At 41.4% G+C, this 22998-nt stretch overlaps 2 protein-coding genes across 9 annotated transcripts in view; one reads left to right on the top strand and one right to left on the bottom strand.

The window, feature by feature from the left end:
* Positions 1-49: 49 nt before the first annotated feature.
* On the top strand, positions 50-7103 carry fam228a (family with sequence similarity 228 member A). Of its 4 annotated transcripts, none has more exons than XM_082505476.1 (9): positions 50-414; positions 685-808; positions 3272-3460; positions 3539-3616; positions 3743-3931; positions 4104-4187; positions 4286-4352; positions 6713-6884; positions 6976-7103. In XM_082505476.1, the coding sequence occupies exons 1-9, from the start codon at positions 230-232 to the stop codon at positions 7085-7087; spliced, it is 1200 nt and encodes a 399-aa protein (XP_082361602.1). In that variant the 5' UTR covers positions 50-229; the 3' UTR covers positions 7088-7103. The 4 variants fall into 4 exon arrangements, with proteins under 4 accessions (XP_082361602.1, XP_082361604.1, XP_082361603.1 ...); XM_082505478.1 differs by having other exon boundaries at positions 726-808; XM_082505477.1 differs by having other exon boundaries at positions 357-546.
* A 91-nt stretch (positions 7104-7194) lies between these two features.
* itsn2a (intersectin 2a) overlaps positions 7195-22998 on the bottom strand; it is a 48060-nt gene continuing 32256 nt past the window's right edge. For 3 of the 5 annotated variants that reach the window (XM_082505470.1, XM_082505472.1, XM_082505471.1), the window contains 18 exons: positions 22784-22844; positions 20360-20595; positions 20239-20279; positions 19985-20154; positions 19863-19896; positions 19627-19748; positions 18283-18379; positions 16717-16908; positions 10988-11109; positions 10785-10891; positions 10339-10522; positions 10143-10241; positions 9864-10031; positions 9438-9650; positions 9029-9320; positions 8361-8444; positions 8112-8285; positions 7195-7867 (listed from right to left, as the gene is read on the bottom strand). In XM_082505470.1, the coding sequence (XP_082361596.1) occupies positions 7716-7867; positions 8112-8285; positions 8361-8444; positions 9029-9320; positions 9438-9650; positions 9864-10031; positions 10143-10241; positions 10339-10522; positions 10785-10891; positions 10988-11109; positions 16717-16908; positions 18283-18379; positions 19627-19748; positions 19863-19896; positions 19985-20154; positions 20239-20279; positions 20360-20595; positions 22784-22844 (2548 nt within the window). In that variant the 3' untranslated portion in view covers positions 7195-7715. Of the gene's footprint in view, positions 7868-8111; positions 8286-8360; positions 8445-9028; positions 9321-9422; positions 9651-9863; positions 10032-10142; positions 10242-10338; positions 10523-10784; positions 10892-10987; positions 11110-16716; positions 16909-18282; positions 18380-19626; positions 19749-19862; positions 19897-19984; positions 20155-20238; positions 20280-20359; positions 20596-22783; positions 22845-22998 lie in introns of those variants that run through there. The other 2 variants (XM_082505473.1, XM_082505474.1) reach the window with 2 other exon arrangements.

Genomic DNA, 22998 nt, shown 5'->3' on the forward strand with positions numbered 1-22998 from the left:
TATTTTTTTAAATATAAAGTGTTATAAGTAAAAATCTTATAAGAATATTTTTCTTCTTGAAGTGCATCTATGCTGAATTTTTTTGTAGTTTTCCCCACCTTTGCCCAAACATCTGCTAAATATGATGACCTCCTAACATTAGTTATTCAGCTGATCTCTGCGCACATTAAAGAGGATCCAACAGTCAGAGGGTGCATGACTCGTCTAGACTTGCATAATCTGAGCACAGATGTGGGGAAATCACTTTCCACAAATACAGTTAATGCAGAACGCAGAACCTTCGCCATTTACGTACGACGTCTCTGCGCGTGCTCGCCCCAGGCTCGCTTGCGTGTCGGCGTCATGGCAACGGAAACCCTCTTCAGACGGTGGTTCACCTGGAGGAGGTATCTCCTTACTGGCTCCGTTAGAAAAGTAAGTCTGAGCCCAGGGTAAAAGTTAGCAGTCTGCACACTTTTCCAAAATGATGTGTGTTGCACGTGACCTAAAAGCACGGAGAGTTTTGGTAAATTGGCCACGCGAACTTCAGTCCTCAAATCAGCACAGGTAAGAAGCAACCACATTGTAATGGAGACGTGGGCTTTTAATGAAATTAAAGCAACTTAATTAGCAGGTATGGAGTAAGTGATGAGTAAATTCAGTCAGTGTTGTTCTTTGACACTGTCTATCGTTTATCACTACCAGCATGTCGCTGACTCCAGGCTGCTTGTTTTGTCGTGATGTAGAGATGAGCCACATGAAGAAGAAGGGTCCCAGTGGTCTGATCACCGTGCACTCACCTTTTCCTGTCAGCCTGTTAAAATCAGAGGTAATAATAAATAAGAGAGCATCCTCATAAAAGTGGGAGTGTAGTAAAAAGAAAGCTCGGAAGTGGATTGTATATTACACAAAAGGAGCTACCGGGTGGCTCAATACCACCCCGCTTCCCATTATGTTAAATATACTGCTGTTAATGAAACTTTTAATTAAAGAGCATCGGCAGTGTAAGTGGTTTTGCTCGGCAGCACTGCAGTGGTGTTATGTTCTGTTTAAAATTTGGCTTTTGATGAGCACACTTTTTTCTTGTGAACATGGACACTCTGCAGTTTGCACTTCACAGCAGAGTGAGACTGTGACCTTTCACCACCTAATAATTTATCTCCAGTCTTTCTTCTTCTTCTGTATTTGTTCTCCTGCTCTCAGTATACGGTATGTGCACGCAGTGCTACGGAGGGCCTCAAGTGCCAAAGTGAATTAAATAAATAATTAAATAAATAAATAAAAATATTGAATTTTTAATTACACGTAATTAATTAATTAAAATGGGAAATAATTAGTTAAATATATGCATGACTTAAATGTCAATTCATTTTGTTTAAAACATTTAATAAATGAGTTATTTCCAATTTTAATTAATGAAAAATTTAATGAATGTGTAATTCATGTTTAATTAACCAAATCAGTTAATTCAAAGATGATAGTTTTTTTTTTCTTCTTTTTATTATATTAAAATATCTCGGGGGTTAAATGTGTGGTTGATGTTTCACTGGCCCGGCCCACTTAAGATTAAAGTGCCCTGTATGTGGCTCACAATGTAAAATGAGTTTGACATGCCTGGCTTTCCTAACTGCACCTCTTCTTTTTCCTTTTGCGTATCATATCTGAACATACAATCTCAGAGTCTATTTTTAAAATGAATGAAAAGGTTTTAGTTTACTGACAGATACGGTAGCCACTGTTACCCGCACTTAAATAAGGACTAAAGGAGGCGCGCCGGATCAGGTTAAATGCAAAACAAAGAGTCTACCCTATCTACTGCAACAATAAAACCTAACAATAAGCACACGTACCTGTGCACTGATGCCAAAACCGCTGTCATAAAATGACCAGTGTCATTATCTTTTACACCAGAGTGTAAAAATGCACATATAACGTGTTACGTGTTAATGTAACTGCGAGAAGCTGCTCGTGTTTCCGTGTAGTGATGGGTGTGGTGGACTCTACATTCGTGTACACGGACATGATCTTCTCTCTATGTGAACTTTGGCTGGATTTCAAGAGTTCGGTCTACACAGGACTCTGCAGTCTGTAAATATATTCAAAGTACTGAATGCTGTGAAAACAAGAGATGTACATTACTGTGTAAAATTCTTGAGATACCCCTCTTTTTTAAATTATTTGCTTAGGAAATGGAAATCTTTGGATGTTTGCTGTTTTATATTCTGTTCTTTGCCAAGATGATCCCAGAATGCTTCAGTAATGTTGCAGTCTGAACTCTGGGCTTTTACTGCAATGGCAGTGTGTTTGGGATCATTGTCATACTGAAAAAATGAAGCTGACACCATTCAGACGCATTCTGGATGATATCAAATGGTGGATCAATATCTGATGGTGCTGTGTTTTATAAATTCATCAAATTTCACAAGATCTCCAACTGTAGATACTCACTGTTGTAGCTTCCTGACCGCTTCTGTAAATATTGATGACAATTTTAACCAAAGCTCCAAGCTCCATCTGACGTGTTGCGACTGATTTTCAGACCAGTTCTTGTGTAATTTAGCATACCTTCCAGTGAGACCATTTCTGATGAGGCTTCAATTAACAGTAGACTGGTCGACTGAAAGGCCAGATGCATCTCTCAGGTCTTTGCCTTTTCTTTTCCTTCGTTGCTTTTTTTAAAGTCCTGTTCCTTAAGAACGTGACTTTCATGTACTTTCGTGTTTTTCTAGGCCTGCCACTTTTTCTTTTGTCTTCCCCTTGTCCACTATCCTCAAAAATATTAAGGACACACGGCGCACTATGCCAGGATGTCTTCACAAAATAGCTCTTTGAGAATCAATTACCTGGTGCAATTATACTATTCGATCTATTTTATGTCTGTCGAACTGTGTTGTCTTTTGAATTTTCCATAGATTCAACTAAAGAAATGTGAAAGAAATTATGTGTTTTTGTAACACGCTGCTAGTAACAAAGTGCCTAAAGATACAGTTTAAAATTTGTTCTTAGCCATGATGTCCAGTATGTGTATATACAACATAGTTTCAGCCCTTGCATTAGGTGGCTTTTTTATGTCAAAATGTAATAGGTCAGTGTAAGTACCTTAAAAAAAACAACAACAACCCATCACTCTGAAAATGGTAAGATACAAGGATAAAAAAATGAGTTGTGGCTCAAGAGCTTTGCACATCACTGTAGTTGGAACCATTCATTTATTATTCATACTGTAATTTCAAGCAAACTTTATGCACTGCACACAGTAACTACAGCGTACAATATACATCTGGTGTTTCAGGAGTGCGTTACAGATGTGAAGCACACCACGGAGAGCAAGAAGAGCAGAAGGAGCAGCTCACAGCAGCGTGAAAGGACGAGGAGCACCTGCAGGTCTGTAACGCCAGAGAAAAGGAATGAGGTGTCTTATGTGCCAGAGTGGGCCACCAAACGGGACTGGCTCTCTTACACCTCCCTCAGACAACTGCAGGTACTGCACTCAGTCGACTCACATCTTCACAGAAAAGATGGAAAGGATGAATTCCTGAATCTCTTTCTTGTCATTTAGGCAAAGATGAAGGCTGAGAAGCAGCAAGTGAAGGAAATACTCCAGCCATTACAGGAGACAGAAAATGGGTTTATCAAGGTAGGGTACTAGTTTTTATTGTACTGTAGTCCATCTAATACAATGACACAGCTTTTTTTCCCCTCACATTTTATTCTTCATTATTTAAAATACCTCCAATATTGATTGAAATGCGTTTTCATTCAGGAGTTGGAGTTTTACCTCAGTCAGCGTGATGTTACAGAGCTCAGGAGGAGAGAGCTGCTCCACAAACACTGGACTGAACATGTCTGGTTTCCCATCCAGCAGAGAGTGAAAGCGCATGTGTCCAGCTGCCCAGAGGCCAAGAGGCGCCACAACCTCTACAATCACTACCTCCATGTCTGTGACTCCAAGGTGGTGCTGAAGCTTAAATTAGTTTTGAAGTTAGGTCAATGACTCCTCATGTTGGTGCTAGAGTTTTTGTGTTGTTGTGGACGGCGATGTTTAGGTTTTGTGCCTATTACTGCAAAAACAGATGAGATGAATGTTTAACTTATTTCACTGCCACGTTATCTCTGATCCACAGGGGAATGTCTTTCTAGAGACCTACGATCCACAGGAGTACGATCCTTTACTTCTCAATATCAAAATGCAACAGGTGAACAACCAGGTGACTTCTGTGACTTGAATATTTCCCTTCAGTATGTTTCATAACAACATTAGAGTGTCTCACGTGTGTGTTACTGCTAATGCATTGATTCCTTAAAGGGGTCATTGGGCCTTCGTTTAAATGAAAGACCAACAGGAAAGAGATTCTACTCATCTTTGGGACCAGGTATCTATATATTTTCCCCTTTTTTGTGTTTTTTTCTAGCCAATCGGAAATTTAAGACAAACTATTATACAAATGCTTAGTCTTCAGTATTGGCTTAGTTTATATATATATATATATATATATATATATATATATATATATATATATATAAGGTACTTATTATGCTTTTGTTGTCTGTCTTATACTGTTACCATGATGGATGCTCACAATAAACATGGCCAAAGTTTTTACCTGACACTTAATTAGGTACACCGTGCTAATTCTAGGTTGGACCTGCTTTTTCCTTCAGAGCTGCCTTAATTCTTCGTGGCACAGATTCAACATTTCTCTGAGATTTTGTTTCATACTGACATGATGGCATGACACAGTTGCTGCAGATTTCTCAGCTACGCATCCACTAGATCTCAATGGTTCTGTATTGGACTGAGATCTGGTAACTGTGGAGGCCGTTTGAGTACAGTGAACTCATTGTCGTGTTCAAGAAGTCTGTTTGAGATGATTTGAGGTTTGTGATATGGAACGTTATCCTGCTGGAGGCTGCCATCAGAGGATGCACAAGGTGCACTGTGGTCATAAAGGAGTAGACATGGTTAACAACAATACTCAGAGAGGCTGTGGTGTTGAAACAGTTTTCAGTTTCAGAGGCCGAAGTATGACATTACATCATAGCGTTACACCAGTGGTTCCCAAAGTTTTTTCGCTAAGCCCCCCTTTCTTTTACAAGAAAATCTTCGCGTATAAAGAGCTAACATCTCCAAAATGTCAGGAATAGTTAGTCATTACAAGAAGTGTTTGTGAACTAAAAAAAATCAAGAATATGGAATACTGTTTGTCTGTGATTTGGACAGCCCAGCGTGTGCTCCCGACGCAGGTTAAACAAATTCTGTCGTGGAGACCTATCTTGGCACTTGTGCAGGTGAAGTCAAGAAGGCAAGATATGCTTCATCACATATCTAGTATTTGGCTTGGTAGGAAGTTGGTTTGGAAACATATTTGGCGAGGCTTCATCTTCTGCTTTGCGTTCATGTGGGGTCCCCTCTGCAATGGCCCTGGCCCCCCACTTTGGGAACCTCTGCATTACACCATAAGCACGGCTCATATAAGGATAGATGAATCAATGCATTCATGTTATTTACGCAAAAGTCTGATCCTATCCAAATGTCACAGCAGAAATCGAGACTAATCAGATCAGGCAGCGTTTCTTCAATCGTCTGTTGTCCAATTCTGATCAGCTGGTGTAATTGTAGCCTCGGTTTCCTGTTCTTTGCTGACATGGCACCCAGTGTGGTTTGCTGCTGTAGACCCATCTGCTTCAAGGTTTAAGGTGATATCTGTTCAGAGATGCTCTCAAGTGTTTGAGTTACAGTTGCCTTCCTATCCTATCAGCTCAAATCAGTCTGGCCATTCTCCTCTGACCTCTGACATCAACGAGGCAATTTTACCCTGAGAACAGCTGCTCACTGGATACTTTCTTTTTTTCGGACCATTCTCTGTAAACTAGAGATGGATTTGTGCAGAAATCCCAGTAGATCAGCAGTTTCTGAAATATTCACAATGCCCATCTGGCAGCAAACAACTGTGCAAAGTCACTGTGGCGTGGTGTGGTTTGTGGCTCAGCTACAGGGGAGCGGTGGAGCAGTGGGTTCAGGACATGGTGTCAGGGGAAGGCTGACCAGCACAGCTGATTTCCGTTGTATAATCATGCCTTCCCTATTTGAGTAGGATGCCGGGACCTGACCAGGGAGCTGGGTGTACTTGCACTGGAGACAAGCAGCTGTAAAGCTCCAAAAACGGAGTCACTGGAAACTTTGCAAATAAACATTCAACTGCTTGCAAAGCTACGCGCTGTGGGTCCTTTACATCACAGTCACTTAAATCACCTCACTTTTCCATTCTGACGTTCAGTTTAAACTTCAGCACCATCTTCACAATGTCTACATATCTAAATGCATTGGCTTGTTAGCATGTGATTGGCTAGATATTAGCTTTAGTAAGCAGCTGAAGAGGTGTACCTAATGAAGCCTAGGGTGAGTTTATAAATCAGCACAATAATGACAGAGTTGTTTTACTTAGTAAATATATTTTTTTTTGAACTGTGAATTGTGTAAAGCAACTCTAGAATCTAAGAGTATAAAATGGAAATATGGAACTGAAAATGAGCACAACAGGTACCCTTAATTTTTTGCTGGATTAATTTATAATAGGTACTTCTGAAAAGTACTTATTAGCATTGAGCATTTTCATTAACTGCTCAGTGGTCTAGGAGTTTATCTCAATCTTTTGCTTTTTCAGTGTAAAATACTTTCAGGTCAAAACTTCTTCAAATGAGAGATTTTTTTTTTTTCCTTTTCCTATCTTAGGGCAAAAACTCCACTGGACAAAAGCTGAACGGCGAACTAAAAGTCATCGACCTCTGAGTGAGTCTGTGAAGTCTCAGGCCAACAAACGTCTACATGCCTCATCTAAATATCCAGCCTGTGGGTCCATTAAAAGGCCAGTGGTCGTCGAGACTGATAGAAGCAAGTGTAGCAGGTACTTATATACTGTATTTGTACACTATAGCACCATACTGCTCACTGACAAATCCCACTAACAGTTTAAGTTTGAAATGTTTTTCATCCAGGCCTAACACTATACCACTGCACATCAGTGCAACAGCCACATCAGATGGAAGGTGCCACCAGACCAGCTGCTGGTTCTCCAGATGTGGATGTCTGCAGGAAACATCAAGTTAACAGTGACTTTGGCCACTGTGTGCATCCAAATAAAAAGAAACAAACATACATAAAAAACCTACTTCACAATTTTCCTGGACATCGTACTCGAAAGACAAACGCAGAAAAATGTTTTACTGTACATACATTTTATTCATGCCGGTGCCGTTTTCGGGATTTAATGGCGTACTTGCCATGAAACCTCAAGCTTACACCATAAGGCTAACCATTGACATTACATTATACAGCAGTGTGCAGCAGTTGTAATATAAAGATACGTGAGACAGTGTGCGACTGTCCACACGTGTGTGTAACTGGCTGATATGTTGTTATATTCTTTAATTAGCAGTGCGCCGGAAAAAAAAAAAAATTTACAAATCGAAAGTGAAATGTAAAAATCCGGTGAAACGTTGAGTCTCGTTTGTTACTTTCCATTTCTGGCTGGCGATTATGAAAATATTGGCAATCATCTCCGTGTTTTGGATCGTTTGAGGTCGCTGAAAAAGCTCAGGGTCAGTGGAACAAGCAGGGACAGTAAAATCCCCATTATTGCGTAATGTGCAAGAGCATAAAAAAGGCACTTTAATGGTCCTTCATTACTATTATTAAGTGGTGTGTGTGTCTAATGGAGTATTCAGATGTATTTTCCTCATTTGGTTGGCTCGTAAAGCTGTAGGTCTAGTTTGACGTGAACTTCTCCAGTAGGGACTTCGTGCAGCAGAAGGCGACGGGTTGCTGCTCCTTTGCTCTCCATCTCTTTCTTTATCGTTGCCACGGGAACCTCAACGCGGCCGAGAAAATCTAAAGAGGAAGGAGGAGACTTTTATTTAGTAAGATGATTAAAATGAGAAAAAGAAACGCATCTCATCGGACAAAAAAGAAAAAGAAAAAAAAAAGAAGTTAAGACCGCTGATTTACTTTAATAGAGGAAAACCAAGACTTTAAGTGTTCCTTTAATTCTGTATAGGCAGGAAAAATTAGACAAAAAGCCTAATAATCAACTGTTTTATGCATGAGTGCATGTGCGTGTCCTTTATCCACTGACCATCTGGTGAGAACTGATCTTTCTCGGACACGGTGACGCAGAGGACATCCTGGTAGAGGTCTTTGATGAAAAACTGGCAGTTAAAATTCCACTTTGGGCTCAGAGTGTCGCTGATTGGTCGAGATGTGTAGCACTGAGCTCCCATTGTCAGCTCACAGTAAGGATTACTCTTACCTAAAGAGAAAAGGAGTTAACGGGACTTAATTACAAAGCATGCATTAGCACTGTCATGTTGCCACGGGGCCTCACCGTTGGGCTTACAGGCCTTGAGCTCCTGGGCTTCAATGACTGTCACCAGCAGCCGGCCGATTCCGCTGGACTTTAGAGAGCGTGCTAAAATAAGCAGAAGACAGTAAGATATATGACAAAAACGCAGCATCCATTCATAATTAGGATAATGTTTGAACAATACACACATGCATACTTCAAGGTTCAAATAAGAACACTTTGTTAACCCTGGCAGGGGGCTTGACTTATTGTAGATTTTTAATATGCAGACTGAAAAATGTCAACTCTGGAATAAAAGGAAGTAAAAATAAAGCACTCCATTCAAGCTCCAGTGCATGCAAATGACTACTCCAAAATTAAACGATACGATGCACAGTATAAATATGACACTGTAGGTGAAAACAGTCTAGTGGTCATAGGGACGAGTCGTAGAGTCTGATTTCCTGAAAACTTGTGAAGGTGCCGCACAGAGACCACCAAACAATCATTTTCAGATCAAGCAGATTCCAGGTCAGATGACACTAAGAAACTGCTTGTCATTATATCATTCAGCTCAAGCCGGCACTACAAGGAAAGTTAACAAGGGAGCAGCGGAGGAGATGATAGGAATACCAGCTTGCTCTGCAAAGGGATAAAGTCAATACACTCAATATTAGCTGACATATTTATGAGCGTGTAGCTGTGTTTACCTTGGTAAGCCTTCTCTCTCTTTTTCTTCTCTGTCTCTATGAAATGTTCAGATGCCGCTTTGATTTTCTGGACCCACGCTGCCCTAATGGAAGCAGTAAAAATGTGTGAGTGCTTCACGCAGAAACACGGACGTGTGGTTACACAGAACGCGAGATTTTTGCACACGTGCCTCTCGTTCAGGGTCTCGGTTTTGAGAGTGTAGACGCGATCGATGTGCGAGACGTGGAACAGCGGCTCGTCGCTGGACGGGTCGGGTGGCATTTTCACCAATACCTCGTTCAGGAAGAGAGGCTGGCGGAGATGAAATGCATATCGGCAAATGCCGAGAGAACGTAAACGATGAGAAAGAATAGTTCATCTGTGCATTTATATATATTTTTATATATATTATACCTTAGATTAGCTTACTGTTTTGTACATCTTGAGCTGTATGCTTGTTTTGGGGCTGAATAACTTGTCAGATCCTGAGGAGGAGAAGGGTTTGGCACTGTGTGTGAGGAGGAGGAAATCACTGAAGAGGAAAGCCCACAGCTCTCTGCTGCTTTTGGTCTTGTACAGCCGACCGCTGTGGAGCAACTTGCGAGGCCCGAGGCAATTAGTCAGCGAGTTGAAGACCAAGTGCTGGGGGGGAAAAAGTGCAGAGAAAACAAGGCATGGCTGAGGAAAGTTGTTCGAAAATAAGCAAACTGTCAAACGTTGTAGTTAAGAATGGAATTGTTGCTGTCCCTGCATAACAGCTCAAGACTTGTCAGACATGAAATGCTTTGCAGAGGCCATATTTAATATAGCAGCAGGGACTCGAGAGTCGAGATACTCGTTTCTGAGTGTCCTTACCTCTATGGGCCCCTCACACTGCATGTGGCTCTGTATCCATTCGAGCCTGTCTGAGTTCTCCTTCTCCCGAACCCCCTCATTGACCTGAGAGCACAGCTCCTCGGCTCGCTCCAGAGCTTCTCGGAGAGGGCCTCGGTCTGCGTGGCCATCTGGGGTGTGCTCCAAGATCTTACCAAGAAGCACAGCACAGGCAACAAATTAAGAGACATGGAGATGAATATTAAACAAGTGGTAGGCGGGATTCATGGAGTTACATATAAACAGCATTTCTCTGCATACATTTTTGATGAGTAGAGGGTAACGTGTAATCCTCTGCATGGGCTTGAGGAGGAAGCTGGACAGCGGCATTCCTTTACAGCGGTAGTTAGTTGCAATCTTCTGCTCAAGAGGAGGCAGAGATATTTTATTGCATCTGACAAAAGCAAACGTTTTATTTATTTTTCCTTTCACAATATCCATTATCCAAGGCTCGTACTTTGAGGAAGTCTTTAAAGTCAGGCTGGTTGTGGGTCTTGCTCTGCAGCAGCGCTGCGGCGTTGAGCTGGCAGGAGCAGAAGCGAATGTACGGCTGCATGTGCGCGAGCTCCGACGCCAGCAGGTCTCCTATTAGCTGAACGGGCATGTTCTCTCCTCCTGTCTTTTTACGGACACGCAGGGCTCTGGAGGGAGGTCACAGATGATCAGGATGTGAAACACCATTTCATAACCTCACAAAACATAAATAGATGGAGTATCTGATGAGTTCTGCAAGCCTTCAGAGTCTATGGACTTGCAGAAATGAAATAAGTGTCAGTTTTTCTGTGCATTTGCTTTTGATCGTTTTCACAGAAAGAGTTCATAAATGTTTATTCTAGCAGAGCAGTAGGGTTTAATAGTTTAGATGTCAGTATGGTTCATAACAATGTCACACGTGGGACCTACTTGAGCAATTTGGAGTTGCACATAATCAGTTCCCTCCAGTTAACAAAGATAACTGCCATCTCAGCTTCAGTCAGACGGCCTGACTCGGACATGGGCTTGTAGAAGACCTAAGAGGCAGAAACAAATGCAAACAGGTGAGGACGGGAAAAAAATGACAGAAAAGTGGTAATAATGTTCAAATATGCCGATGTTTCCGTCGGTACCTCTAGCACTAGCTCAAGATCCTCGACATAGGTCTCCTCGGTCTGGATGAGCTCGTGAATGTAACCCTGCCTTTTCCTCTCCTGAGGGGTCATTGTGTCGAGCGTCATCAGGTCAGCACACCCTACAGGAGCACATCCATGCGCATGCAAACACACGTGCAGACATGCATGCACGGACATGCACCGGCATGTGCATGGCAAACACAAGCACAAACACTTTCCTCTCAATCACTGATGTGGTGTGTGAGAAAATACAGCGAGCGTTCAAAAACATGTTAAAATCTCCCTTTATTATCACTTCGATGACGTCTAATTTACATTTAATGCACAGACTGAGGCACATTGTAGTCGCAGTACATGAACATAAGCGATGCCAACGCTAACAACACTGCTACCAAGAACACTAAGGTAAAGAAAAATAAAGCACCTTTCATGGTGGAGTGCTCACTCCTAGTGATTGCATAGGTGTAAATGGATAAAGTAGCTAATGCTTGAGTGACAGAGCAGTGGAAGACTCAGCTGGTAGTTCAAGTCTTTGAGGTTCAATCTTGGCAAAAGGTGGATGTACAGTTGTGGTCAGGAGTTTACATACACGCATCACGAGCATGAATGTCATGGTAATTTGGGGCTTTTAATAATTAATTCCACAGTGGAAGAATTATACAACATACATGTTTAATAACTTTAAAAAACAAGAACTGATTCTAAATGCTTGACTTGATTTTGGAGCTTCTATAATCCACACAATGTCAAAAATATATGCACAGACTCAAACAAGGTTCTACAATAGCTTTTAACTCGACAAGACTGAGGCCTATTAACCTCTCATGATAGTTTCTACTACAACTGGTAGTTTCTCTTTGCCAACATAAAAAGGTTTGACAACTCTCATTCGATTGACGGATACTCAGAACAATGGGAAAGTCCAAGGAACTCAGAGAAGATATAAGAAGCAGAATTATAGAATTACACGAGTTGGGAAGATTTCTTGGAGTCATTACTAAACAACTGCCACTACTTTGGCAAAACCCACGATGTCACCCTCAGGCTGCGTCTACACTAGCTCGGATAAATTTGAGAACGGCGTATACGTCTGAAAACGCTCCACGTCCACACTATCGTTTTCATGCGTTTTCACAGAGTTGTTCAGCCACATCGAAACGGCCGAAAACGCTTACGTCCCAGTACTGCGCATGAGTGAAACGCAAGACGATTCGACCTGCCTTATTTCTGTCTGTCGTTTATTTACTTTCCGGCTCTTTGAAACGTCACGGCAAAATGTCAAGGAAAAGCACCGAGTTTTTTTTAAACGGACTAACAATGAGGTGGAGTTGTTGCTGCGAGTAACACAAAAGTACAAAGTTGCAAAAGCGATTGAGAGTCAAAGAATTTGAAGAAAAGCTACCTGAAGCATGTACAAACTGAATTAATCTTTAATAGGGCTGTCAGAATTGAGAGCACACAAAACAACTGCTGTGTGATGTCCTCCGCTCACACACTCACATGACTGCATCACATGACTAAAATGTGTCATCGTTTTCGAAAAGGCTCTGGGTTTGTTATCCACACTGCGACGCGAAAACTGCGTCTTCAAATTAGGGCTGCCACAAACGATTATTTTGATAGTCGACTAGTCACCGATTATTTTGGCGATTAGTCGACTAATCAGATCATCATCCATTGGACGTAAAACGTACAGCTTATTGCACCAGCAGCATCTGCTCTTATATAACTATCATTAGCTTACAGCTTTAAGTGTTTAAGGTCTGTGCTAACTAAAAATAAAGACAGGATGATAGTTTATTAAATTTTAATGAAATTTGCAGATTGTTTCGGTGAAGTTTAATAAACTCCTTGCTATCTAAACTATAACAGCATCTCACACTTCTGATAATCAGCTGTCTGCTTGACGTTTATTCAGCTGTGTAAAAACTATAACTTTAATCTCAGCCAAACTGATTTACTCAGGAACAAATAAATTACTAAAAAAAAAAAAAGGCAAAACAATAACATTTTTAAGTTATCTAAGTGACTTATATATCACGTTTAACCTGAGGAGCGAAAGACAGCGGTGGGTTTGAAAACGATTTGCCGGGAGTCCGGTGCTCTCACGGCTCTAGTTAGCCTAGCCCCCGGCTAGCTATCGAGCTAGTGGGTAACAGACGTCTCTGAAAACGTCGGAGCGCTTTTGAAAATATGTGGTGTCTTGATAAACTGAGCAGATATTTGAGATTTACACAGCTACATTCTCGCCTGAAAATATGTTAAACGTTTATTTTGTGACCCAGAAAGAATAATAAGAGTAATATTAAAACTAACTAGCTGCCGCCATTGTTGGAAACTGAGCTGGGCCGCGCTATGAATTCTGGGACACAGCTTCTTCTTCTTCGGGGTTTAACGGCAGCTGGCATCCTTGTACATGCAGTGCTGCCATCTTCTGTTTCAGTCCGTTATTACACTCTTAAATCCTGCTACTTATTTCTGCGTCTTTTGGATCTTACAAAGCTTCAAACGACGCGTCGACTATTAAATCAGTCGTCGACGATTTTGATAGTCGACGTAATCGTGACTATTCGACTAATCGTGGCAGCCCTACTTCAAATGTATCCGCTTTGGAGAGCGCTCTTAAAACTCTGCGTTTTCCTTGACCGAAAATGCCATCTCAGTGTGGACGGAAGGCCAAAACAGAGAGAAAAAGATACGTTTTCAAACAAAAATGTATTAGTGTGGACATGGCCTCAGATGAAAGGAAAATTAATTAGAATCTTCAAAAACAAGCCAAAAACCACCAAGGCTCAAACCTGACATGAACTAGAAAATATTGGAACACAGTGTCCATAGTGTGTTTTATATCACCATGGACAGAGACAGGGTGCCTACTCAGAAAGAAGCCCCTTGTCCAAAACCAAGATCTTTAAGCTTGACTGAAATTTGCAGCTGCCCACATGGACAAGCCAAATTTCATCTGGAGAAAAGTCAGGCAAGACAAAGATTGAGCTATTTGACTACAATGGCAAAAGGTATGTTTGGAGGAATAAAGATGAGGCTTTCAAACCTAAAAACACTGTACCAATTGTTCAGCATGGCGGTGGTAGCATCACGCTCTGGGGCTGTTTCGCTTGTACTGGTACACTGGACAAAGTGAATGCAATGGTGAAGAAGGACTAATCTCCAAATTCTTCAGCTTCAACTCAAATCAGCAGCTAGATGGTTGGACACTTTAGTCTACAGGACAATGATCTCAAACACACATCAAATCTGATTTTGGAATGAATAATGGCCTTCCCAAAGCCCTGATGTCAACCCAATTGAAAATTTGTGGACTACGCTTGAAAGCCGGGTCTGTGCCAGGAAACCAACCAGTTCAAACGAACTACCAATCCTGCCAAGAAGAGTGCTCAAATATCCAGCCAGAATTTCACCAGAAGCTTGGTGATGGCAACCAGTGTGGTCAAAGTCCAACTTGCAAAGCGACGTGGATTAGAGAAAATCTAAAATAATTTCAAACCATTTCTTTTTAAGACATTAAAGATGTATGCTGTGCAACCTCAAAATTACGGCACCATTCTAGCCCATGATGAGTGCATTTAAACTTTTGATGATAACCCTATATATCAGCAGTGTGGTAGATGTTTCTCTCAGACTATTCTTGATATGCTAATGTTTGCATGTTTTTTTATTTTCTTTTTTTAAATATGTATTTGCTGGTGATATCACAGTTCAGTACAGGGTGGGTGTCATTTTAAGTACTTGGAAGCGTCAATAAATGGCAGAGTGCATAAGCATCGAATAATAAAATCACAATCAATTTCATCTCAGTTGCAGTTCAAGCGATGCGTTAGCAAGCAGCAATCAAGGTTACCGGTGATTTAAGCAACAGCGAGTCTTCACATTGATCCATTTTTAGCAAGGTTTCAATGTTGTTAGTGCAAGAATGAGTGACCCTGTTAGAATACTCTGCATCATACTAACTTATAGCTTTAATTTAGAAAACTAAACCGATGCTTCTTACATATTATTTTCCATACTTTTGTAATCAAACTCTTATTTTCCTTTTATCTGTAGCAAAACTACGCTTTCCACACTTTTGTATCACGGGGGACAAAAGCTTTGAAAGCTCATGTCTAGCTGCCTCTGCCTCGCTCCCTTGGTTAATTAGTTAAAGAAACAGAAATGAAAACAAGGGAGAGAAGAGAGCGAGGGGGGGAGAGGAGGAAGGGGTGTACGGTGAAATAAATTTACATTTAAAGCTGAGAAGGTAGGACGCCAAAAACAAAAACCAAAGAAAAAAAACAGGGTTTGTAACAGAGAAGCACAGAACACCAGAGTCCTAAACGGGTGAGGTGGAAAGTGCGGAGGTGGGCCGTTCTTGCTGGCGGCTGGGCTTCCTGTTGCGACAGGGCAATTCGGGATCGCTCAGACAGAAGGGGTGAGAAAGAGGAAGAGGAGGAAAAGGAGGAAGAAGAGACAGGAAAGCCAGCGTTACTGTCCTACAGAAGAAAAGGAGGGGAAAAAACAGATGAAGTGGAGGAATGGAAGGGAGGGAAGTGAGATGATGAAGAGATGGAGAGACAGCAGACGTTAATATAGCTTTAATATTAATGCTGGACACTCACATGCAGGCGCATTAATAATGCATTTCTGGAAATGTAAATGTTATTATTCATCGTATCAGCTGCAGACGGCGATTTCTCGCGCTCTTGTTTCGGCAGCTTGTTTCGCCGGCCTTACGTGTGGCGGGCGTGCGAGTGACAACGCCTTCGCTGGAATTAGAATATCAGAGCGTTTTGTGTCTGTGGCTTCGACAAGTTCATCCTAATTAAAGAGCTCGTGTGTTCACGCTTGTTAACAGCTGCTGCTGTGAGGAGAACACGCAAGCTGTGCATACTAATTCAGGCGCACACCTCTCATTAAGAAATCGGCCTTTTTAAAATTTCTCAGCAGCTACGTATGAATGAGCAGCGAGCGGGATACGCGTGAGGAAAATGACCGCCTTCCCGTGTGTTGCATTCAGAGAGGGAAAGCGAAGCTGCCGTTTCCAGAAATGTGACCAAAATGATGAAAAATGTGTCAGTTTGAAATCAGATCAGCTTTCGCTCTTTATTATTTTGTTGCCCGGGGTGATTTGTCAGCGGCATCTGTTTTAAAAGAACAGTTTGACATTCGTGGGATATACGCTTTGTTCACTTTGTGGTTGCAAGTTAAATTAGAAGATCAATACCACTCTCATATTAGTCTGCTTAATATAAAAACTGCAGCCAGAGCGTGGCTGGATTAAATTAACTAACAATACGATGAGAGGTATCCATCACGCTTCATGCCCAAAATGTCAAACTTTCCTTTTGATGATTTGAAATTGTTGATGTTGTCCGGGATACTTAAAAGGCCCAATCATTTTGCCTTGTGGAGAAGAAATTTAACATTTTCTATTAATCAATTTCAGAAGCTTTTTATGGGAATGAGCCTTTTAAGTGTAATGGTTATATGTTCACCAATTTCCTCAATGATTGATTGAACCAACTACTCGAGGCTTACCATCAGTGGTTCCATGGTCTGACATGGATAAGGAATCTACTGTACCTGGAGTGAGCCAAGCCAACCAACATTTTTGTTTGTTTCTACAGCTGATAAACACAACTTATCAGTTTCCATGTGTGCTAACTGTCTTATTATTTTTTATTTAGAAAAAAAAAACAGTCCATCAGTAAGAGGATTAAAGTTTTACTTACATTGCTGGCTGGGGTCTGATTCTGTTGTCATCTTGACATAATTGGTGGGCAGCAACCCTGTTACCCCGTTGGCTTCTCCTTTCCACCAGTCGGGGTTGGTCTTGTCGAGGATGTTGATCAGCTGACCCTTGGAGAAACTCAGCTCGTCCTGATTGGCAGCCGTGTAGTCATACATTGCAATAACTTGGCATACTGAGGGAACAGAGTTGACATATGAAGCTTAATCTGTTGCTGTAGATTTGTAGAATGACCCAATGAGGGCCAATGTATAAAAACAGAACTAAGAAAGCCTTAAAGAGACCAAGATGACATTAAAAGTAGGTGAAAATAGTGAAATGGTTTCCCTTGGGCACCAAACATTTAAAAATACTGGCAGCCTCCAGTCTTAAGCCTCAGCCTCATAGTAGATGCACCTCTGTGGTATCAATTTGAAAATCCTCTGTGGTCTTTTAGAAAATTTGACCTCTTATCTTGACCTTGAGGTCACTGAGATTTCTAGTAGATGCATCTATGATCTGAATTTTAAAATCCTACGTTACCTTGTTCTCGAGTTCTTGCATTCACAAACTTGAGTATTCACGCTGCCCACCCGGCCGGGCGACAACAACACCCCATCAGCCTTTTACGGCTGAGAGGTTCAACAACCTTTATTTTGGCTCATTCTACCATTTTATTTCTGCATATTTATTTATTTAGCCACAGACATTCATGCACGGACATGCACCAGCATCTGCATGGCAAACACAAGCACAAACACTTTCCTCTCAATTACTATTTATTTATTATTTATTTAGCATATTTAGCCACAGGCCAGTCCCAACAGTCACCTCAAGAGGAGTTCGTGCTGGATTTTGGTCATTTTTAAGGCAGAGCCCTAGAATGCTATATGGCACTGCCAGGAACACTAGCTGCGTAGCCTGTTTGAGCTAAAGCTTGCAAGCTGTCATTGGCAGGCATCTGTCTGGAGGACTAAAATTGTCTGTGACTCATTTCTCCTAAATGCTATTGATATAATTAATGGCAAATACTGCCTAGTCTATTTGCACTACCTGGGCACATCTCATGTAAACATATTTGCACTTGTGTGTAATTCCACGTCACTGCATTCATTTTTGAGTTGCTGTTGGGGATTCATTGTGTGGACTCCTAAAACTAAAAACATCGCCATCTGCTTCTGCTGCTTCTATGATCAGTGCTAAATGCTGAATGTTTGCAGGCTGAGAGAGGAACCATGGTAAAGTCTGTGTCTGCTAAATATCAGCATGACAGAATAAGCAGAGGGTGCTCCATTGTAAATGACTAAATAACAGAAATGACACTGAAAGATTATGTTCTGTCAGCTGAAATTTGAGACAGGAATTTATGATTAATGAGCATTTTTACCAAATTAGTTTCAAAGTCATAGACATAAAAGCTTTCCAGCAGTTACTGTTGTGGTTGTTCAAGTAATTTCGACCTGCATCTCTCAGCTAAATATACAGATTTAAAAATGTAAATACAAACCTGACTTAAACAAGATCAGTTATAGTAAATCAAATGCTGTGTTTGCCGTGTGTCAGCATTCACCTGGCAGAGGAGAGGGGGAAGACTTGCTACTGGAGGGACCCAGGAGCTTAACGTGAGAGGAATGAAACCAGCCTCGCTGCCGCTTTTTCCCCCGAGCCTGGAGGGGAGAGAAGAGCCAGTGAGAGTGAATCAATCTTCTGCTGGATCGTTTCTGAATCCTAAATCGAAACATTAATTGATGAATTGATTTTTTTGACAGGCAGAGTTTTGAACCTTGAGAACGCTCTCTCATGATGGGAATGTACATTCACTCTATAAATTAAACTAAAGCTCAGCTGAAGTCTCTGAAACAGCCGCAGTAATGCAAGCTGCAAGCTGCTGAGGGTAATGCACAGATTGACAAAGCTGTGGAAACCCTCTGTTCTCGGACACTCTTACTCATATTGACTTATTGTCTGAACGTACTAACAGCAAATATGACTTCTGCTGTCGCACTCTGAGCTTCAACTCAAACTACAGCTGCAGCCTCAGCACGAAAACATGCAGAGAGAGATGACCCTTCACTTTGATGACCTTTGTAGACGACAGCACTGTTATATTGAATGGGTTGCATTGTTGTATTTCTGTCATGTTTCTCAGGTCTTTGTCTGAATTTCTACGAACATTACTGCTAAGGATTGTCTTATTGCATTGGAGTCACACTGGGTTAAATATGTACACTTGGGTTTTAAGGGGTATTTATTATTTTCTTCTTTTTTTGGGTTGTATGGAAGCCCCAAACGCAATTTCATTGTGACAATGACAATAAATAAATACTACTACTATACCTTAATTTGTTGATTGCTTTTTGCCATTTGACTGATTAACTAGTTTATTAAAACATCCATAGTGATAATGTCTTCATTTTGTTTGCTCATTTTGTCTGTCTATCCAAAACCAAAAGTTCAATTTACTCTCACTAAAAAGACTAAACAAATTTCAGGCGTTTTTTCCTTACAGGACCACCTTAATATTTAAGGAAATATCCACATATCTGCACTGTAATTTCCTCCACAATCATTCTGCTTCGCGTCTAATGGCAACAAGTTTTCAATGACCTTTTGTTAATAAAGCTTTTCATTCTCGTCGCCATATAATCCAGTAGGTGTCACATTATAATGTTCTAAATTCCTTTCACAGAGAGGCAGAAATGTGTCATTTGCAACCGGGAGGTGGATTTAGGAGAATAATGACTCATTAATTGTGCTTACACGGCGCTCGGCGGTGCGATTGACCTTCTGCACTTGCAGCCAAAGTAAAAATTTCTAGCTGAAATCGTAATTTTTCTGATGTTAACAGTTTCAATTTATCCATGGCTCTTTAAAAAAGAAAAATGAAAAAAGTATAGCTTTTAGTATAGCTTACTTGCAGTTCCCCGAGCCACCAGCCGGTGGAGTTCTTGGCCAGCACCACGATCAGTTGCCCCGGAGACAGGCGAAGCTGATGCATCGTTGAGGCCCCAGTGGTGGTGACTGCCTGCGCAACCTCTGTTGACCAACCAGAAAAAGCCAACAGTGAATTTCGATCATTTAAATGTCAAGAGAATAACAGAATGAGTCATCAAACACCGACTGAGTGTCCGCCTGTGCGTTCATTCTCACCAGGTTTCTTGGTTGGACCTCCAGGTCTTGATGCCTAAAGTTAACAAATGAAATGTAAAGCAGAAATAAAGTAATAATTTAATTTGGCAATTTTTTTTCCACATTAACTCAGCTTGACTCACCTCTGGCAGTTCTACAGGTCGGACATAGTTGGAGGGAAAGAGCCCTGTCTGGTCCCCAACGCATCCTCGCCACCACTCTCCTTCTTTCTCCAACACCAAAACAACATCCCCCTCGTCAAACGTCAAGTCCCCCACCTCTGGGCTCTCATATGTATACAAGGCCACGTATTCTGGTAAGGACAACAATAGTACCAGTTAGGAAACCTTCGCTGACTTTAACTAGACCTTATTTTCCACAGATAAACTGCTCTTACCTTCTAGTTGAACTGAATCAGATGTGTCCAACGCATCCACACTATGATGGGAAAAACACATGGTGAAGCAAGTCTTTCAGTTGTTAAAGGTTTTACACAAAGGGGATGTGCGTCTTCTTACTCTGTATTGCCAGCCGTCTCCAAAGCGACGTAACTTTTGGGGAACCATCCCTGCATCCCGTTGATCTGCCCCAGCCACCAATCTTCCCTCTGCTGCAGCACGCTGATGATGTCTCCCTGCGAGAAGCTGAGCAGTGTGGTGATGACGTCTGTCGCCGAACCGCCTGAAAGGCTGAGGTGGGTTTCTGAAGTGGCTGACCATGGCGAGAGGGCCCGAGCGAGCAGAGGAACGGAGGACTGAGGAGTGTGATCAAAGAAACAGCGATCTGTCACCATGGGTACATCTAAGAAATCAATCACTAGACGCTCCCCTCCCCTGGACTTGCAACACAGCTAATTTCACCTTTGGACCATGGGACATGACCTACAAACGCTAGAGCTGCCAACACTGATGTCATCAGACATCTGTAAATGTGTGTGACCCACAGAGAGTCAGAGAGAAGAACTCCCATTGGAGAAAAGCTATAAATATACAGCTGTGCTGTTTCTGAAGATGTGTGTTGATGTCAGCAGACCTATTTCTGATCATGCCACAGTCTAGATATACACTACTATAATAACACAGATGAACTAAGAAGGGAAACATGAAGATTAAATGATCTCATGAACCTTTTTCAGTAACAGAGTGATAACTTTTAGCCATGAAGTGAATGTGCTCTTTTGGTTGAATCAACCAGCAACTACAGGGCGGACGTGCCCTTGTGAGGTCAATCTACAACCACCATGGTGACTCCTGTTTTTGTGTGGAGATTGAGAGGTGTGGATCCAGGCGCAGACAACGATGCAGGAGAGAGTGTTCAAACTTAAAATGAGCCTTTATTGTGGCTGTAAGAATTACTACAAAACCACTACCAAAACCTAAACTGGGGACAGCTACAGAATGATACGCAGACCCTCCGACGAAGAACCACACACTAAATATACACACAAGGTAACAAGGAAATGGCACACAGGAGGGAGACACAGCTGAACCTAATTAGACAAGACAACGGGAAAGCATAACCCAAAACACTGAACACCAGACGGGGGACTCTCCAAAGTAAAACAGGAAATGCAAAACAGAAAACCACAATTCCCAGAATAAAACTTAAACCGAACACACAAAACACTGGGCTGCAGACCCAGGACTGTGACAGTTTTTTAAAACTATAACAACCATTGCATCAACCTTTTGATTTATCCAATACTGTAATTTAGTACCAGATACTTATTAAGAAATATTACCGTGCCCCATAAGCTTAAATTGCACTTTGAGCTTACTGGTAATTGGCCGGTGTTACAGGTAAGTCCATAATTTGTTGGATAAAGACACATTTTATAGTTTTACCTTTGCACACCAGAACAGGGATTTTAAATGAAACAATTAATACATGACTGAAGTGCAGGCTTTCGGCTTTAATTCGAGGGGTTTTACGAATATTTTGCCCAAACTGTTGACAAACTACAGCCATTTTTAATACCCACTCCCCTACAAACTAACACCATTTTAAATTTAAAGATCGTTTTAATACTTGTAAAAACATCATGTTTCCTCCCTCTATATAGTCTGCTGGGCCTTTGCTGCAGCCACCATCAGCTACTGCTTATTTGCCTTCAGTTTTGTCTTCAGTAACTGAAAAGCATGCTCTGGGTTGTTTTTGCAGTATGCTTTGGGTCATTATCCATTTGCCCCGTAAACTGCCACCTGATTGGTTTTACAACATTTGACTGAATCTGAGCAGACAGTACAGCCCTGTACACTTCAGAATTCATCCTGCTACATTTATCAGCAGTCACACCATCAATAAACACTAGTGACCCAGTTTCACTGGCAAACACACCCATGCTATAACATTGCTTCCCCTATGTTTGACAGACAATGTGGTATGCAGAGGATCATGAGCTGACTTTTTCAGCCAAATGATGGCTTCCCCAACCTGCTCTGACTTGCTTTTTGGACCTTATATTTAACTTGTATATGTAATTGCAATGCAAACTGATAAAATCTGAACTGAATCAACTTTATCTGTTATTCTCTGCTTCATTTGTCTTGAAATAGCAAGAGAAAAGACCTCACCTGGCCATGAAACTGCTTGCCAGTCAACTGTCCGCTTATTGAGAAAATGGGTCGGTATACAAAAAGTCTGCAATTCCCCAAACAGCTCATGCAAATTATTTTCTTTTTGAAGCTTTTGAATTCAAGCTGAAAGTCTGCATTTCACATACAGAGCAAAAACTATAAAAACTGTCTCACAAATTATGGATCTAACTGTATCTTGCTAACATGCTAAACTGGAAAACTAAAGACCTTTTTAAACAAAGGCAAAAATGAAACAGGGCTTCATTTTTGCTGCTGAAGTAGGTCACAGTAAAGTTTACCTGCTCATTATAAAGAATAAGGAGTCATCTAGCCAGGAAATAAAAGTAAACAACAGTCAGGCTCTACCTGTGAAGCATCAGATTGGACAGGAAGAGGGCTGTCACCTTTTTCCACCACATCGGGGTGTCTGGGTAAAACAAGAGGGACAAACCATTAGGGGAGGATCCAAGAAAAGAATAAAAACAACCTGACAGTGCTATGGCATAAATTACAACGACCTAGGTGGCTGTTACAGACTTTCAGTCAGCAGAAAAAAAAAAGACCCAGACAGTTCTATCTTT

This window comes from Aulonocara stuartgranti (assembly GCF_965226115.1).
Source record: "Aulonocara stuartgranti genome assembly, chromosome: 15".
In the NCBI taxonomy this organism is placed as follows: Eukaryota; Metazoa; Chordata; class Actinopteri; order Cichliformes; family Cichlidae; genus Aulonocara; species Aulonocara stuartgranti.